This window comes from Henckelia pumila, chromosome 3 (genome assembly GCF_033568475.1).
Source record: "Henckelia pumila isolate YLH828 chromosome 3, ASM3356847v2, whole genome shotgun sequence".
In the NCBI taxonomy this organism is placed as follows: Eukaryota; Viridiplantae; Streptophyta; class Magnoliopsida; order Lamiales; family Gesneriaceae; genus Henckelia; species Henckelia pumila.
Window position 1 is genome coordinate 113,146,088 of NC_133122.1, and position 20,118 is coordinate 113,166,205.

A 20,118-nucleotide genomic window follows, 5' to 3' on the forward strand; every position below is an offset into this window, starting at 1 on the left:
CAATCACATAATCCATGCAAAACATCTAGAATATTCCGTGCATAGGGCATGCACGGGGACCGTGCCCTCTACTCAAAATTCAATACTTATGCTTTTCAAATCTGTAAAATGATACAATCTATCATATAAGCTTCTCAACATGATTCTACATAATTTACATGCATTCAAACTCTTGTCAAGTGATCTAGAATACATGAATTCTCAAGTATGAATCAATACTCTTCAACAACAACATATACAAAGGTTCTTGTTGTTCTAACATGTTTAAGAAGTCATAAAATACATGTCATCTGCTTAAAACCCGAGTCACCACTTCTAATCTTTCAATCTCGTGCTATCCAAGCCATATCTGACTCGCTCATGCCCCAACCTGATGCAATGCACACATACAAACAAAGAAACAGTCGGATAATTCCGGTGAAAATAAATCTCAATATGAACGACATGCATATACATCATTTAAGCATATTGAATCTATATGCCATAATAATCTTAAACCACAAAACATGTAATAACATGCTAATCATCAAAGCATATTCGATTCTTAATTCTTAAAGTATAACGGTTCATCTACAGCAATCTCACATACTAATCATATAAACACACTCACATCTTGAATGGAATACAATAACATGCTAGCATTTATAAACGCATATTCTAAACCATATAAATCTCTAGGTTAATGCATAAATGCAATGCATGTTTCAAGGAATAGACTATCAAATCTGATAACAATAAATCTTAGTTCTTGGGATCCCGGGGAAATAAAATCTTTAACAGACCACCGACTCTCCCAATCGAGGTGGCGTCAAATATATCAATTTCCCTGAATTTGGTGCAACTATAGTGAGTCATCTAGCTCTGGAAGTGAATCTACAATTCATGCCACTCAACTATAATTCTCCAAACGTCATTTCGCAATCTAGGTCAATCATCCCTCTATGCTTTTTAGGGTAGGGTTCAAGATGAATGCAACATAATCTTGATGCATTAAATCATACAGTACTGTAAAACATCCTGAACACACAATTCAATAATCATTCAAGGCAACAATATCAATTAAATCATATAAAAGCTCATAAACATTTAAGTATGTGATTTTAGGAAACTCGATACTCATAAACGATCTCGAGTTATTCTTCCCATATTATTTAATGTCTATTAATACATTTGATCTTGATTCAAATATCTTGAATATTTAGCAATTCTGTATCAAGCACAAGCTGCCAAAATTCTGCTCTTCTCAACCTTGATAGCTCAAGCCCTTTGTTGCTCTCATTTCTCATTCAATCTTCAAACGGCTCGAACTCGACAACTCGACTTCGATAACTTCAATTCCCAACTGAAATGAAGTGTACAACATGTTGAATAAAATTCTCAAATCTGATATTCATTGCTAAATTCGATCTATAACTGAAATCGTATCAAAACGCAAACCGACGGCGTAACGGTTCGAAGTCGGTCTTTCCAAAGGCACTAACATCAATCTTTCAATCAAAAAAATACAATATCATCACCATTTCATCAAACCATACACGTACAAAACAGCCCCCAAAATTCAGATTTAACAAAATTCTTCAAAACATGTCCAAACGACGATCTTTTTTCAATCCGTCTTAGATATGCTATCGTCGTATATACTAAAACATGATTATATAATCAAATATTAATTCTAAAAACCTCTTAAAATTCAAACATGATATAACTTCTTAAAACTTACGTCAAAATGAAGCACTCAAAGCCGTGATCGCAAATATACGATCAATCTTGAATCTACCGAGTGGATCAAAAGATATCGAAGCTTGAAAGGATTAAAAATGGCGTTGGAAAATTTTTGAATGTTCATAGCTTGGGCTGCTGGTCCTTCACGTGAAATGGCTAGGAAATATGTGAAAATTAGATATATATTAGCCTATTTGCATTTAGCCCCTAAACTTTTGGGAAATTGCAATTTAGTCCCTGCTCAAGTTTTACCTCCAAATTAAATCCTTTTTATATCCAAACTCATAATTGAAATCTTAAATCTCATAAATATGACATTCAAATATTTTATTCTTTTAATTTAAGAATTTCGGATATTAAAATCTTAAAATCTAAAAATCCTCAAATTAAATATTTTTGACCCGAAATTTAAATCTTTACTTCTGTAAATTCTCAAAGTAATATTTTCTCATATTCGGAATTTAAATCTCAAATTCCGTAATTAATAACTTAATATTTTCGGGTCTTACAGTATTGGTGTGTTTATGCCCATTTCTAAATTTTTAGATGAATGGTGCTTAAGGAGTTGCCTAGGCTAGTTATTTAGAGTTTAAATGGTATGTTGGATGAGATTTTAGATGGCTAGGAGGGTTGGAGATGAGGGCTTGTTGGTATAGGGTAGAGGCATGTAGAATGGGGCTCCAGTTGGGGCAAGTCGGTTAAGAATTGGACTTTGAGATAAATTCTGATGTGAGGGCTTGGATCGATGGTTCAATGTGGTCTATGTATCACAATTTCATGTATTGCATCACCCAAAAATGCTTAATTTTATGATATATGATTTATGCATGATTTTTTTATTTAGTCAAGATCATGTTTTTCTTTTTACGTTTAAATTTTGAAATAGCTTTGAATGTAAGTTTTTTGCTGAGTCTTTAGAATCACTATATTTGAATGGTGCAAGTGATGAGGATATTAGTGATGTTATCAAAGAGTATGTTGAGGGACAATAAGTGGAGTAGCCGGTCCGACGAGGACGATGCACAAGCGCGCTATTAGAAGAATCTTTATTAAATTTTTTTTGTGCATCTTGAGAGTGTAGTTGGGGGAAAACTACTTATTTTATTTTTGCATGATGACAACTTTTTGTCAAAGATTTCAGTACCGTTGTTTGATTCATGGTTCCTTCTTAATAAATTTTTTTCTTTTTCTGCATTTTCTTAAATTTTAAAAATAGTTCAGTAGCGTCCTCGATTTTTTGTGACGTTACATTATCAAACCCATATTGAGACGAATGTGGCATAAATTGAGACTCCGATACAGAATTTGGTGTTGCGGCCTCTAAACTAGCCCTTGTTGATTCTTTTGAATGGAATGTGGATGTTGTTGGATTATAAAATCCATAAGGAGGAGGAGGCCCCATGTAATGTTGGTTGCCCATCATCGAAATATACTAATGAGGATACATAATATGTGGATCTCGGTGGATATTATTCGGATTAATTGAAAATTTTGGAGGAAACTAAAAATTATGAGGATGTTGTGGTACGTATGGAATGTTTGAGAAATTTTGAGAGTATTGTGTTGGACGAACTGTAGCGTCCCAAATCTCTGGAGCGCTACTAAACATATATATATTCTTTAAAGTTTGAGAAAAATTTGCGGAATAAAAATCTTTATTTGAAAGAGTTAATTGTGCACGGACAATTTAATAGAGTACTCTAAACATCAATGTCAACAAAACCAATATTTGAACATAAATAAAACTTGTTTTTCCTTTCTCTAAAATAAAAACAACTGTGCACAATAAACTATTCATAAACGTAGCGCTCATGCATCGCTCGCCATCCCGACTGCCTGCTCCTCTTCATGTCCGACTCCATACTCGTCTATGAAATCATCATTAACATCATTACCTGCACCATTCAAGTATTGTGAGTCTAAAGACTCAACGAGAAAATTCATACAAAATTCGTATATAAAACTTGAAACTTAAAATAATGGCATAACATGAACATATAGTAAAACTTGACATTTATGGGTGATGAGATACATGCATTTGTGACAACTGTCGTTATGAGCACATATTTTTGAAAGGTCATGCTTGGAGCTCATCCCAGGGTGCCAGTTCCATATTCTCCTGAGCTCGTATTTTGGAAAGGTCATCTCTGGAGCTTTACCCAAGCAAGGGCGGAGGCAAGCTTTGGGGCACCCGGGCTTCAGCCCGGGTTGCCCAATTTTTTTAAAATTTTTTTAAAGTAGCCAAAATTTTTTAAAACAATAAATTGAGTATTATTTTGGGCTAATGTTATATTAGCCCGAGTGACCCAATTAGAAAAAATTAAGTAGCCCACATTTTATTTTTCAGAAACAGTCTTAAAACAAAACAAAAATAAAATACAAAAATGAGTTGTTTTTCATGTCCGTCCTTGACATCATTTGAATTAAATTCAATTGTTTGTCATTTCATTTCCACCTTTTCAATCTCTATCTTTTAAATATCTATTATATTATAATGCTCTCACTTTTATAAGGCACGTCGACCAAATAATGATGGGATTTGCATATAAATGGAGAAATATTTAATCTCTTTGTTGTTAATTTTGAGAAGATTTTTTTAGAAAATTCTACCATTTTTTTTGCAAAAATTTTTGTTTTTAGCTTCTATAGCTTTTGGGCTTCTCGGCTCTCGCAAAAAATTTTTAGCCCGAGTGAAACCAAAATCCTAGCTCTGTCATTGATCCTGTAGCGACCCAACCCGGATCCACTATCTAATCAGAGTTATAGTAAAAGCGCACGCAATAAAAGCTTAAAGCGTAAAGAGCGGATAATTAAAATACAACAAATCCAATCGGCAGAATACAACCGACGCTAACACAATTGTATAAATACTGTTATACAACCAAATCGAAGGTTCAGGATAAATAAATCCCTACCCTCTACAACCTCGCACTCTCCCAAGCTCAATCCTGCTGAGGGCTACCTGGACCGTCCAGCCTCAAACCTGCCCCGCCACAAGGTACACAATACCCAAACACAGGGGCGTGATCTAGAATGCTCAATACAAAGCAATGATATAAATACAAATATGCGCACACAGATGATTTAAAATTCAAGTGAAAACACTTGCTCATGGCGCCGAGAATATACAGTACCGGCTAGAGAGCTACTCCGCGGGGTACTCGTATATTCCATATCAGGGCTGAGCCAACCCCATCCTGACCCGAATCCAAAACAGGATACGAGTCCCATATGGAAACTATCATACCTGACTCGAGTCCAAAATGAGATCATCGTTCCCTATGGAGACTGTCAATGACTCACATCTCTCCGGATGCAGTCACACGTAAAATCATGTATGTGCTAAGGCGGTAAAACATGCTAAAACATGATAAAACATATAGCACATACTCATGCAACATATAAGCAAATATATCATGCCGGCTATCTCGGTCAGTACTTACGTACCTCTAACACTGCTGGTCAAACCTAGCTCTGCTGGTCTAGACTCCCAGCCTACTAGTCCAGTCTACTAGCTACTACAATGCAAATATCCATGCATCAACAATTAAGCTCTAAAAGCCTTAACTAAGCTATTGCATACTTCTAAATATTTTTAGGAAGCCAAATTATACCTTCGTCTGTCGTCAGCCCGCTGGTGTAGAATCGCCTCAAAACTTAGGCACACCTCCGCTACGACACCGGGATCGCTAGGCAACTTCCAGATTCCCAATAGGATGCCTAGAACTCCGTAGATCTAAGTAAGAAGGTTTGAAAACCAGAGGAAAGGATGGGAAATCGGTTCACAGAATGAGGGCTCGGACCCCTTATTTATAGACAGCGTTTGGAACCTCCGATCCCTAATCGGAACGTCCGATCACAATCGGAACCTCCGATCGCACCTTCGGAGCGTCCGATCGCTCAATATTACGTCAGCCATGGTGTCACCTTGCTGACGTAAGCAATGACGTGTGCCCTGGTCCAGATCGGAACGTCCGATCTTACCGACGGAGCGTCCGATCTCGATCGGAGCCTCCGATCCTTGCACGGAGCTTCCGATCCATTTCGGATTGTCCGAACTCCTCTTCGGACCGTCTGATCCTGCTGAACCAATTCAACTAATTCGAGTGCTCTGAATCCATTTCTGAAGTCCGTTATCCCAACAAGAACTTACTTAATCATGTTTTACTTAATCTCGATATGATCACGTGATTAATTACTCATTAATCACTAATTTAGAAATGCGGGTTACTACATTCTCCCCCACTTAAGAAATTTCATCCTCGAAATTTAAGTCTTAGAGGAAAACATAAATAGCCAATCAAATGTTCTTTATTACAACTGAACAAGTATAAACTCGATACAAGGAAGTACAAAATCTCAAAATAACTTGGGGTGCTCGGCTAACATCCGACTCTCCAACTCCCAAGTAGCTTCCTATGTACCTCTGCGCTGCCACTGTACCATAACCAACGGTATACGCTTGTTACAAAGTACCTTGTCCTTCCTGTCAAGAATCCGCAGGGGTTTCTCCACATACGATAGATCCCGATCTACCTTTACCTCGGTCGGATGCAAAATATGCGACTCGTCCGCCACATACTGCCTCAACAAGGACATGTGGAACACATTGTGGATCTCCGAAAGATCGGGTGGCAAGGCCAGACGATAAGCCACATCCCCAACCTTCTCGAGAATCTCGAAAGGACCAATAAATCTAGGTGTCAGCTTACCCTTGCGACCAAACCTCATCACCTTCCGGAAAGGTGACACACGCAAGAAAACGTATTCCCCTACCTCAAAATGAAGTGGCCTGCGGTGAGTGTTCGCGTAGCTAGCCTGTTGATCCTGGGCTGCCTTAATCCTGCGTCTGATCAACTCTACTGCATCAATCATCTGCTGAATCATCTGAGGACCCTCAACCTGACGCTCGCCAACCTCGTCCCAAAACAAAGGTGTACGACAACGGCATCCATAAAGAGCCTTAAATAGTGCCATGCCAATGCTGCGATGGAAACTATTGTTGTAGGCGAACTCCACCAAGGGTAAATGATCATGCCACGCTGGACCAAAATCCATCACCTCCGCGTGAAGCATATCCTCTAGAGTGCGAATAGTACGCTCCGACTGTCCGTCCGTCTTTGGATGATAAGCCGTACTCAAGCTCAAAGTATTACCAAGGGCTCGCTGGAAACTACCCCAAAATCTCGAGGTGAACCTCGGGTCTCTATCGCCGACAATGCTCAACGGAATCCCATGCAATCGCACAATCTCCCGCACATACAATTGTGCCATCCTATCAAAGGTGTAATCGCAGTTATAGGGAAAAAAATGCGCTGACTTCGACAACCGATCCACGACAACCCAAATAGCATCACAATTCTTGGAAGACATAGGCAAATGGGTGACAAAGTCCATCGTCACATGCTCCCACTTCCATTCAGGAATCTCTAAGCTGTGAAGTAACCCTCCGGGTCGTCTAAACTCTGCCTTGACTTTTTGACACACAAGGCATCGGGATACGAACTGATAAACGCTGCGCTTCATCCCTTTCCACCAAAATCGAGTTCGAAGATCCTTGTACATCTTCATGCTGCCTGGATGTACAGAGAATCGACTGCGGTGAGCTTGCGATAAGATCTCATCCCTCAAAGTAGAATCCTCGGGTACCACAACTCGATCAAAAAGACACAACAGACCGTCTCCTTGCAGATGAAAACCAGAAGTATTATCAGCCTCAGCCAGTCGGGCCAACTTCTGAGTCTTCAAATCAGAATTCTAAGCTTCCCGGATTCGTCTGTATAGTGCTGGCTTTGCAAGCACAGAAGAGACACGAATCCCTTGTTGTTCTTTCTTATGACGGAACGTGAATCCCAAAGAACAACACTCCTCCACTTCCTTCGAAACCGAACTGGTACGAATGGAACTCACATAAACCTTGCGACTAAGCGCATCAGCAACGGGATTTGAAGAACCTGGATGGTACTTGATCTCACAATCGTAATCCTTCAATAGATCCATCCAACGATGCTGCCGCATGTTCAACTCAGCCTGAGTGAACAGATACTTCAAACTCTTATGATCAGTGAAGATCTCGAATCGTTCTTCGTACAAATAGTGACACCATATCTTAAGAGCAAAGACAATGGCTGCAAGCTCTAAATCATGTATGGGATAGTTCTCCTCGTGAGTCTTCAGCTGTCTGGAGGCATAAGCGATCACGTGGCCATTCTGAGTCAACACACACCCCAAACCCTGTAGAGAAGCATCAGTAAAGACTACAAAACCACCTGATCCAGACGGTAAAGCAAGAACTGGAGCTGTCATCAGACGACGTCTCAACTCACGAAAACTGTCTTCACAAGCATCAGACCAAACGAAGGAAACGTCTTTCTTCGTCAACTGAGTCAAAGGCTTAGCTATCTGAGAGAAATTCTCCACAAAAAGACGATAGTATCCGGCTAAACCAAGGAAACTACGAATCTCAGAAGCTGTAGTCAGACGTGACCAATTCAAAATAGCTTCTGTCTTGCTAGGATCAACAGATACGCCCTCCTGAGAAATGACATGACCAAGGAACACAACTCGATCAATCCAGAAGTCACACTTACTCAGCTTCGCGTACAACTGTCTCTCCCTCAAGACCTGCAGTACAGTATAGAGATGATAGGCATGCTCATCCATGCTGCGAGAATACACCAAAATGTCATCGATGAACACCACCACGAACTTATCCAGAAAGTCGCGGAAAACTCTGTTCATCAGATCCATAAAAATAGCTGGAGCATTCGTCAAACCAAACGGCATCACTAGAAACTCATAGTGTCCATACCACGTACGAAATGCTGTCTTAGGAACATCCTCCTGTCAAACTCGCAACTGATGATACCCAGACCAAAGATCAATCTTCGAATAGAAAGATGTACCCTGCAACTGATCAAAGAGATCATCTATCCGCGGAAGAGGATACTTATTCTTCACTGTCGCTTGATTCAACTGACGGTAGTCAATACACAACCGCATCGAACCATCCTTCTTCTTGAAAAATAATACTGGGGCTCCCCATGGCGAAACACTAGGTCGAATATAACCCTTATCAAGAAGATCTTGCAATTGCTTCTGCAGCTCTTTCATTTTTGACGGTGCCAATCGGTAAGGAGTTCTGGAAATCGGTGCAGTCCCTGGCACTAACTCAATGCCAAACTCAATCTCCCTTACTGGTGGCAAACCTGGAATCTCCTCTGGAAATACATCTGGAAAGTCTCGAACCACTGGTATCTCTTGGATATCTGACTCTCCTAAGGATGCGTCAATGGCGTAGATAAGGTAGCCTTCCCCGCCAGACTCTAAAGCACGCCGGGCCTTCAGAGCTGAAACCACTGGCATCGGGGGTCGCGCTCCCTCACCATAGAAATACCATGACTCGTCATCCTCTGGACGAAACTGGACAAACCTCTGATAGCAATCCACTATCGCTCGGTAGGTAGTCAATAGATCTATCCCAATGATGCAATCGAAATCCTCCATCGCTAGAATCATTAGGTTAGCACTAAGCTAATGTCCCTCGAAATCCAAAACACAACCCACAACTAGACGCTTGGCTAAAACCTCGCTACCCATAGGAGTAGAAACCACTAATAAAACGTCTAGAGGAATATATGGCAACTTATACTTCTTAGCAAAACGTTCTGAGACAAAATAATGCGATGCACCGGTATCAATTAAAACATATGCAGGAAAACCACATAAACTACAGATACCTGCAATCATCCGATCGCTATCAGCCTCTACCTGCTCCTGGTTAAGCGCAAAGACCTGACCCTGGGTACGTGGTCTCAACAAAGAATGACCCCGAGAAGGAGTCTGAGTAGGCTGTCTCTGAGACTGCTGCGGCTGCTGGCGCTGCTGCAAATACTGCTGCTGAAAAGGTGGCTGCTGGTACTGAGGTGGCTGAACAGATGCCTGAGAACCTCCGGAACCACTCGCTGCCCCAATCATCATAGGACAATCTCTCTTCATGTGACCCTCCTGGCCACACTGGAAACATGCAGTGGCTCCAGACTCTAAAGCACGCCGGGCCTTCAGAGCTGAAACCACTGGCATCGGGGGTCGCGCTCCCTCACCATAGAAATACCATGACTCGTCATCCTCTGGATGAAACTGGACAAACCTCTGATAGCAATCCACTATCGCTCGGTAGGTAGTCAATAGATCTATCCCAATGATGCAATCGAAATCCTCCATCGCTAGAATCATTAGGTTAGCACTAAGCTGATGTCCCTCGAAATCCAAAACACAACCCACAACTAGACGCTTGGCTAAAACCTCGCTACCCATAGGAGTAGAAACCACTAATAACACGTCTAGAGGAATATATGGCAACTTATACTTCTTAGCAAAACGTTCTGAGACAAAAGAATGCGATGCACCGGTATCAATTAAAACATATACAGGAAAACCACATAAACTACAGATACCTACAATCATCCGATTGCTATCAGCCTCTACCTGCTCCTGGTTAAGCGCAAAGACCTGACCCTGGGTACGTGGTCTCAACGAAGAATGACCCCGAGAAGGAGTCTGAGTAGGCTGTCTCTGAGACTGCTGCGGCTGCTGGCGCTGCTGCGAATACTGCTGCTGAAAAGGTGGCTGCTGGTACTGAGGTGGCTGAACAGATGCCTGAGAACCTCCGGAACCACTCGCTGCCCCAATCAGCATAGGACAATCTCTCTTCATGTGACCCTCCTGGCCACACTGGAAACATGCAGTGGTCGATCGACCACACTTCCCTGGCGGATGTTTGCGTCGGCACTGAGTACACCGGTTCGGTCTCTGTCCACCAAAACAATGCACCCCACCAGATCCAGAGGAAGAAGAAGTACCTCCTGGCTTCTTGAAGGACTGTCCTCTCGGACCCAAAGGACTAGAGCTCGCTGGCCTGGAAGAAGAGTAAAGTCCCCTGTTCCTCCGAATACTATCCTCGGCCTGGCGACAACGGTCCACCAAATCCTCGTAAGTCCCATCGCCGCCCACAACTACCATACGATGAATATCAGGATTCAAACCCTGAAGGAAATGATCAAACTTCGCCATAGAACTATCAGCAATATGAGGACAAAAGGGTAGCAGATCAAAGAACTTCTGCTGGTATTCCTCGATCGTCATCGTCCCCTGTCGCAAACTCAACAACTCGCTGGCTTTCGCCTGACGAAGAGCTGGAGGAAAATAGAATCTCTGATAGGCAGTCCGGAACTCCACCCAAGTAGCTGCACCTCTAGCTGCTATGAACGGTGCGGAAGTAGACCTCCACCATTTCCTCGCCCTGCCCTCAAGCATAAAGGCAAGAATCTCCATCCTATCCTCAGCCGTGCAACGGAACTCCTGGAAGCACTGCTCCATCCTCTCCGTCCAATCCTCCGCCTCTTCAGCTGTCTCACCACCCGTCAAAGGCTTCGGGCTAACTTCCTTGAATCTACGCATGCTTACTCGCCTGCGCTCCTCGGGCTGTCCCCATCGTCTACGATCATCTGGATCGCCCCAACGACCGCCGTCTATGCTACCGTGACTCTCGTCATAATCTGCCATCTGTTACATAAGAACAGATAATTACTTAATCCGCTTTACGATATTCCCAGTGCAATGCGTCACTCTGATTCCAAAAATGTAGCGACCCAACCCGGATCCACTATCTAATCAGAGTTATAGTAAAAGCGCACACAATAAAAGCTTAAAGCGTAAAGAGCGGATAATTAAAATACAACAAATCCAATCGGCATAATACAACCGACGCTATCACAATTGTATAAATATTGTTATACAACCAAATCGAAGGTTCAGGGTAAATAAATCCCTACCCTCTACAACCTCGCACTCTCCCAAGCTCAATCCTGCTGAGAGCCACCTGGACCATCCAGCCTCAAACCTGCCCCGCCACAAGGTACACAATACCCAAACACAGGGGCGTGAGCTAGAACGCTCAATACGAAGCAATGATATAAATACAAATATGCGCACACAGATGATTTAAACTCAAGTGAAAACACTTGCTCATGGCGCCGAGAATATACAGTACCGGCTAGAGAGCTACTCCGCAGGGTACTCGTATATTCCATATCAGGGCTGAGCCAACCCCATCCTGACCCGAATCCAAAACAGGATACGAGTCCCATATGGAAACTATCATACCTGACTCGAGTCCAAAATGAGATCATCGTTCCCTATGGAGACTGTCAATGACTCACATCTCTCCGGATGCAGTCACACGTAAAATCATGTATGTGCTAAGGCGGTAAAACATGCTAAAACATGATAAAACATATAGCACATACTCATGCAACATATAAGCAAATATATCATGCCGGCTATCTCGGTCAGTACTTACGTACCTCTAACACTGCTGGTCAAACCTAGCTCTGCTGGTCTAGACTCCAAGCCTACTAGTCCAGTCTACTAGCTACTACAATGCAAATATCCATGCATCAACAATTAAGATCTAAAAGCCTTAACTAAGCTATTGTATACTCCTAAATATTTTTAGGAAGCCAAATTATACCTTTGTCCGTCGTCAGCCTGCTGGTGTAGAATCGCCTCAAAACTTAGGTACACCTCCGCTACGACGCCGGGATCGCTAGGCAACTTCCAGATTCCCAATAGGATGCCTAGAACTCCGTAGATCTAAGTAAGAAGGTTCGAAAACCAGAGGAAAGGAAAGGAAATCGGTGCACAGAATGAGGGCTCGGACCCCTTAATTATAGACGGCGTTCGAAACCTCCGATCCCTGATCGAAACGTCCGATCACGATCGGAACCTCCGATCGCACCTTCGGAGCATCCGATCGCTCAATATTACGTCAGCCATGACGTCACCTTGCTGACGTAAGCAATAACGTGTGCCCTGGTCCAGATCGGAATGTCCGATCTTACCGACGGAGCGTCCGATCTCGATCGGAGCCTCCGATCCTGGCACGGAGCTTCCGATCCATTTCGGATCGTCCGAACTCCTCTTCGGACCGTCCGATCCTTCTAAACCAATTCAACTAATTCGAGTGCTCTGAATCCATTTCTGAAGTTCGTTATCCCAACAGGAACTTACTTAATCATGTGTTACTTAATCTCGATATGATCACGTGATTAATTACTCATTAATCACTAATTTAGAAATGCGGGTTACTACAGATCCCAAGGAGCCAATCCTCTAATCTCGTGATTTCCGTCTCGTATTGCCACTAAAAAGGTACATACACATTAAAATATTTTCATGCATCAATACATCATAACTTCGTCATTTCATACTCGTAAACTTTTTGTGATAAACATCATGCATACTAAAACTGATATACAATCAAAACATACATCTAATACTACATAAGATTTCGTGACTTTCATGATAAAATATCTTTCATGAAGAAAATTCGCATAAAGATGTATTACATAACTTGATCCACATGTGTCGTTCCGTCCATCTCGGACATTCAAATTTGAAATTTTTTTCAATAGAAAATTTTAAAAACACATAAAATAGCTTAAAAGATCATAAAATTGAATTTTGGACTTCAAATGCAAAACTTAAAAAAAATTGGAAGAACCATTTGCGCTCGGGCGTGCGTTCATGTGCGCCCTAGAGCACACCCGCGCTCGAACGCCCAAAAGTGGCCACTCGAGCGCGCGGACCGTTGCCTGGGAATCCAGGCAGCAATGCGCAGGCACTCCTCGTGACTTCCTCGGCCTTTTCTGGTCATTTTTGACTCCCTTTTACACAAAAACATTTAACCATTGAAAATTAATGATGTTGGACATACAAAAACCTCAAAACTCGAAAAGGATTTGCCAATAAACAACAAACATCAAACATTTGATTCAAAACTCAACATATATCACACTCACACCAAAAATTCTGATTTTTACACGTCTAATTCCATAAATCTCAATAAAATTTAACCAAAGACATCAGGAACGCATCACGCTTCATGATTCTACATCATACTCATGAAAAATTCGTAAATCATGCATCAAACAACATATATGCATATAGAGTTCATATCAAAATACCTATACTCTTGAATGGTGGTTTCAAAACGTTAAAAACTTGCCTGATTGTCGTAGTTTGGATTTAACATGCACCTTGGGAGCGATCTAGCCTCGAATCTCTGAAGAACATGCCCTAGCTTTTGAATTCGGATTTGAACGTGAAGGGGAAGGGGAGAAAGTGGCATCCAAGGAGAGAAAAAGAATGATTGAAAACTGACGCCTCAATAGTTTGTGACTAATGGGCTTATAAGTCGCTCGTTAGTCTCAAACACTAACTTTTAAAAGTTCTACTTTCAAATATTAAAATTGCAGCACAATTTTAAAATTACATAAATTTTTTTCTCTCAAATACTGCTCCATTACTAAATTTAAATTAATCATGAAACATTTTCTTAACTCGTTTGATGGCTAGTCTCGTTCCTTCGGTCCATTCTAAATTCAAAACCTGAAAACATTAAATAACTTGCAACACATTAATATCAGGCGTAGACATAATACAATAAAGATCATAGCATTTAAACTCATAATTTGAAATGCATAAAATCATTCAAATCAATTAAAATTATCGTGATCGAGCTAGTGGACTTTTGAACCTTACACGAATGTTGGAATTTTGAGAAGATGAATTTTCTTCCGTATTTGAAGAGTTCAAATAATTCATAAAAGCTCTGTTGTAGTTTTCATCCATGTTGGATAAAATTACGAAAATATGATAAAAATGAAGAAAGATGTAGAGAGGGATATTATGAATTGTATGAAAAAAATAAAGAATTGAGAGGTGTATTTATAGGAGAAAATAAAGTTGTTGTAAATTAAATTTAAAGTTATAAAATTCAGAACAACTCAAAATATTGCAGAACAGAACGGTTAAATGAATTTGTGCAGAATATCATACAGAAAAACAAAAAAGAAAAAAAAATAAAAAATTGACAACAGGCAGCAAGACCACTGTTGCCTACTGCTGACGCACGCAACACGCGCGCGTCCTGCACTCCTCTCTAGCGGTTGGAAGACTTTAAACAAAAAAAACAAAACCGAGATCGGTTTTTTTTTTAAAAAAAAAAACAAAACAAAAACCTCATCCCTGCACTGAGAGTGGTGTTTTAAGTGGGAGGTATAAAAATTATAAACATCTCATGCAGGTGCTATAATAATTTCAAATTTGACAAAATAAATTTGAAACAAAAGATATTGAATACTAGTTAATTTTGAATCTAGATACATATTTATTTATACACTAAAAATGTGATAAATGATGCATTTTGATTCCCAATAAATACGACAATTACAAGTCGAAATTGCACAGTGAAAGTAAATATTTTTGAACTCATGTAACAATGATAAGAGGCCATTAAAATAACTCGTGGATTTTCTTGGGAGCCCATTGGCGTGGAGGAATTTAGATTATTATAAAGTAAATAAAAAGAGAGAAAAGGTTAGTGTTTAAAAGTAGAATTGACAAGTCATGTGAAAAAATGCCCCTTTTATGGAAATTGTGTGTTTAAGCGCGATTTCTATTAATGGATGCCACAATCCCACTTAATATTATTGTTACACTTCCTTCTGAGTTTCTTTTCCTAGTTCCAAACGTAGCTTTTTAAGAATCTATCTCAAAAGACTGGTATTAATTACAATATATACATACATATATGTATATAGTCTATTTAACATAAACACACACAACACTATTGAAAATCAAAGCCAATTCATGTGTTCACGAATAGTTTTTTTTTAAATTTTTTTTTAAAAAAAATCATGTAAAATCATGTGATGGTTGGTTATAACATTGTTGTTCACATTTTTTAAAGATTGTTTAACAGCTTAGATTACACACTTGACAATTATTGCTTCTCAACTATATTCTTCTCAATAATTGACATTATTTACAATCGATCCATGGAAATCAACATATGAAAATAATGACATTGCTGCTAATTATAGAATCTAATATTTTTCATTGTAATAAAAGATGTGATCAATGGTAGTGTACTATTGTTAAAATATTATGATTTGATCGTACTCTCACCAAAAACAATTATTTCTTATCAACATAACATGGACAAAGTAAAACTCGAAAAGGTTCGAGCGAGTAAAACAATTATTAAATTGGCTTTTTAACATTTGTGGATAAAATTATTTTTTCAATTTTATATTAAAAAATTCTATTATTATATTGGTTTTTTTCATTTGTGGATAAAATTATATTTTCACTTTTCTATTAAAAAATTCTACTGTATTAAATTGGTTAAATTTATTCATTTATCTAACAAATCTCACTACAGTACTACAGTCTACAGTACAAGTTCCCGAAATTCTATACATATATATATATATATATATACGAAATTCTATACATATATATATATATATTCAGTGGCACCCACAATTTATTTAAATTCAGTCTCGCTGTTATTTCATTCACTTATTTTAAACCATTAAATTTGGACTTTATGATATTTTTAAAGTTTGTACGAGCTCTATCTCTGTCTATCACTATCTATAGGGGTACTAAGTCACTACTTTGCTCACATTTCATTATTTCATATATTAGCTTAATATATAGTCGTTCCATTTAACCAAAAATATTCCAAATCCCTAGCCTTTTTCGATTCAACTATAATAATAATAAATATATAGTATTGAGATTTTCAAATTTCCAAGATTTTACAACGAGTGATCATGTTAATAACTAATAATTTTTTTTTTCGAGTATTAAAATTTTTGAAGATTTATCCAATTTACATCGAAAGACACGTCATACATCATAAAAAAGAAATTTATTTTATTGTGCATCGAAAGATACATAATGGGAAAAAAAATTTAATTCTTAGATATGTATATTTCTTCAACGTATCAGTTCGTTGGGGAGTTTGGGGAGATCAAAATGATCCTTTTTTTTTTTCAAAAAATAATATACCTATCCCATGAAACCTAAGAACCCCCTTTTTTTAACCGACCCCTAGTTCGTCAATGTGCACTAAATTTGACTGAAATTTACTCAAAAGCTACACACTTATTTTGTTTTTTTTTAACAAAAAATACATATTTTGTTTTTTTCTAAAAAAAATCTTATTTCAGTGAATCATACATGGTTCCCATGGACGTATAGTGATAGAATTTATAGCCAATTTTTTAAACGGAAATGACACTTGTAACCCCCCAAAAAAAATTGTACCACAAGAATTGTCACATCAAAAAATATAACATGATTATATTATAAGGAAAAGGATGGGAGAATCAGGCTTCAGTTTGAACTGTTCCATTGCAAGTACCCATGAATCCATTGTGATGGCATTGGCCCCTACCCTCTTTATACCTTGGTTTTTACACTTGGAAATTACAAGTATCACCCATGCATGTCCCTAATATTATACTATTTTATATCATTTCAACACAAAAAATGGTATACTATTTTATCCACAATGGGCCAATTTTTTTTTATCTATATTATGAGAAATAAATGTTTCATTTTTACGATGAAACTCACTCCATACTTTTTTTTTTTATCTATATTAAATAAATTCTGGGGCCAAGGTAATGTTACGTAAATTACGTTAATCAAGTAAATTATAATGGATAAACTCTATATGAGATGCTGATCCAAAAAAATATTGGTAAAAAAAATTGAACTTATTAATATTGATCAAGTGTTCCCAATCTCAGGGCAATAATCCGTTTATTTGATTTAATAATGTTAGTTTTGTTTGCTAACGGTATTTTGTGGTATTTACTGAGGACAATATGGTAGAAATTAAATAATACCTTTAAGTTTTTTAAAGATATATACTCTCTCTAAATTTGGAGTTTTATCTCAACCCAATTGATTACTTGTTCAATCCATGGATTTACTGAGGACAATGAAACAAGAAATGGATTGCATTTGCATGAGTTTTGCCATACAAAGTGCCAAATGCTGAGAGTACTGAAAACTAAAAATATTTCAAGTGGGAAGACTTGAATGATTTACATTCAGATTTTTGACACACTATGTATATAGGACGGAAACTAGAAGCATTTTTACCAGCACATGTATGAGTTTGTATCTTAATTTTATTACAAACTTTAGATATATATATATATCCTCCGTAACGAGGAAGACAAACTCAGAACGTTGCTGCTGCTTTCATATTATGGATCCTAGCTAGGTCGCGTAGTTGTGATGGAATGAATTAGTTGGGTTGGAAGTACTAGTTAAGCCTGCAGTGTTAGCGAATCCTGATGATGCTGCCATTGGTATGGGATGAACGCCACAAAAACAATGGGGGGACGTCAAGGAATTCATTCCTATAACCGTTCCCTGCACAAAAACAAGCTGCTAGTATTGAGGATGATATATGTATTGCGCATTAACAAGAATATATATATTAATTCATGACTAGCTACGTCCTTACCTTGTAAATGGGATGAAAGTTGGAATCTGCTTCAGTACTCCACACAAAAGGGTGCTGATCACAGTTCTGCAGCAAGAAATAATATCTGAAATCTCATCCAAGTTTACAAAACAAAACAGACTACTCTGTATTTGAACCTAAACAATTAGGTACCCTTGCCCCATCTTGAGGCAGTTTCTGGTGGAGCCTAAAGCTTCCTGTCTCGAGGTTACGAGTTTGTGTATCGGTGACAAGAGGGGGAGCTATGCCCAAGGTCAAATCCAGATCATAGTCTTCCCCTGCAGCTACAGAAATCAAATCAAATCAAAACAAGCAATTTAATTAATTAAATTTAATTTGGTGGGCATGTGGATTAAATGATTACCTCCATTGTATGTGCTGGGCTCAAAATTGGTGACCGCTTCCCTTCCGTTGCACTTGATAGCAGCCTTGTCATATGCCCTGATCAACATGCAATAAAATTAAGACGACTTTACTAAGTGTAAGTGACGTGCTGATCAGCTTGTACATGAATAATAATATTATTCACCTTGCAGCTTCTATCTCACTGTCAAACAATCCAAGATAGACATACCTGCAATGCAATATAACATAAAAATGATGAAATCATTATAAATATGGGTACTTGTTGTGATGCCATCTTACTTCTTGCCAAGAAACTGCCCCATCCGTGCTTCCCACCGTCCACATTTGTGCAATGTAACTCCCCTATACCTTGAACTCCCTCTGGAGAAACCCGTGCTCTGGCGCCGAAGTATGTGCACAAATTCTTCCTTGGTTAAATTCTTCATCTATGGATCAGATCAGAAAGTGAAAAGTCCCAATAATATATATAATTAATATATATGCATGAGCTAAGTCAGTCAGTCAGTCAGTCAGTTGAAATCCTCAATTAAACAAGTACCTGATCAAGATCTTCTTCATAATCCCCCACCATGAAATTGATATCTGCTTCCGGCCCTCGAAATTTAATGGCAGCACGATCATACGCCCTACGGCACAAGTATATATCACCGGAATTAATCACACAATAATTAAATTAAATTAAATTAAATTTCATCAACTGCCAAATTAAACTAATTCTCTCACCTGGCCGCTTCATAAGCAGTGTCAAATCCACCTACAAATCCAAGTAATTTAATGATCAAACAAAATCTTTACGAAAACAACCCAAATTAATCACTAATTTAATTGGTAGCTTACCCAAGTAAACTTGTTTACCGCAATCCCTGCATAATTAATCACATAAATCAAATGGTGGTTATATGATGACCAAAAACTTGCTTTGGTATCAAGAAACTGTAAAACGAAAAGAAACTTTACCAAATGTGGGATTCCCAACGTCCGGTGCGGCGGTAGAACGTCACACCACGGTATTGGGAGCTTCGAGACCTCGGCCCCCTCCTCCCCTTCCTCACCAGATGCGCATGCCTCTGCTCCGACACCGGGAACAACTCCTTCGTCACGTAAGCATCAACCTCACGTCCTTTGCTTTTCCAAACATCGAAACCTCCGGTATTGTAATGGCAACGGGAGTCCTCTTCACCGCAGTATTCCATGCTACGATCGGCGGGTGGTATGAGATAGTTGTCCATTATGGAGTGTGATGGATAATCTATCGTCAAGTTGAGGTTCAACATCTCCATGTGCAAATGGCCAGTCAAGAAAATGAGAATGAAACAGACACCGGTGAACAAGAAAGGAACATAAATATACACATATATATATATATACATATAATATTACTATTTTTAAAAAAAAAATTATGATGGAGAGGGGCTATTTGGAGTTCAAATTTTAATCTTAATTATATATATATATATATATATATATATATATATAGTTTTGATATGGTGAACATCTATCATATGCACTTATGTGTGCACTTGATGATGTGACGTTCACCTATTAGATGTAGAGGATGCCACGTCAGCGGTGCACACAAAAGTGCACATCATGGGTGCTCGTAATATCAAATCTATATATATATATATATATAT

At 38.8% G+C, this 20,118-nt stretch overlaps 1 protein-coding gene across 1 annotated transcript; it reads right to left on the reverse strand.

The window, feature by feature from the left end:
* Window positions 1–17,919: 17,919 nt before the first annotated feature.
* Window positions 17,920–19,764, reverse strand: LOC140889318 (APETALA2-like protein 1). Its single transcript, XM_073297036.1, has 10 exons — window positions 19,442–19,764; window positions 19,322–19,347; window positions 19,208–19,238; window positions 19,023–19,110; window positions 18,764–18,909; window positions 18,648–18,692; window positions 18,483–18,559; window positions 18,256–18,402; window positions 18,119–18,184; window positions 17,920–18,024 (listed from the first exon to the last, which is right to left on the reverse strand). Exons 1-9 carry the CDS (start codon window positions 19,762–19,764, stop codon window positions 18,177–18,179), a joined length of 891 nt encoding a protein of 296 aa, XP_073153137.1. The 3' UTR covers window positions 17,920–18,024; window positions 18,119–18,176.
* Between the last annotated feature and the right edge of the window lie 354 nt (window positions 19,765–20,118).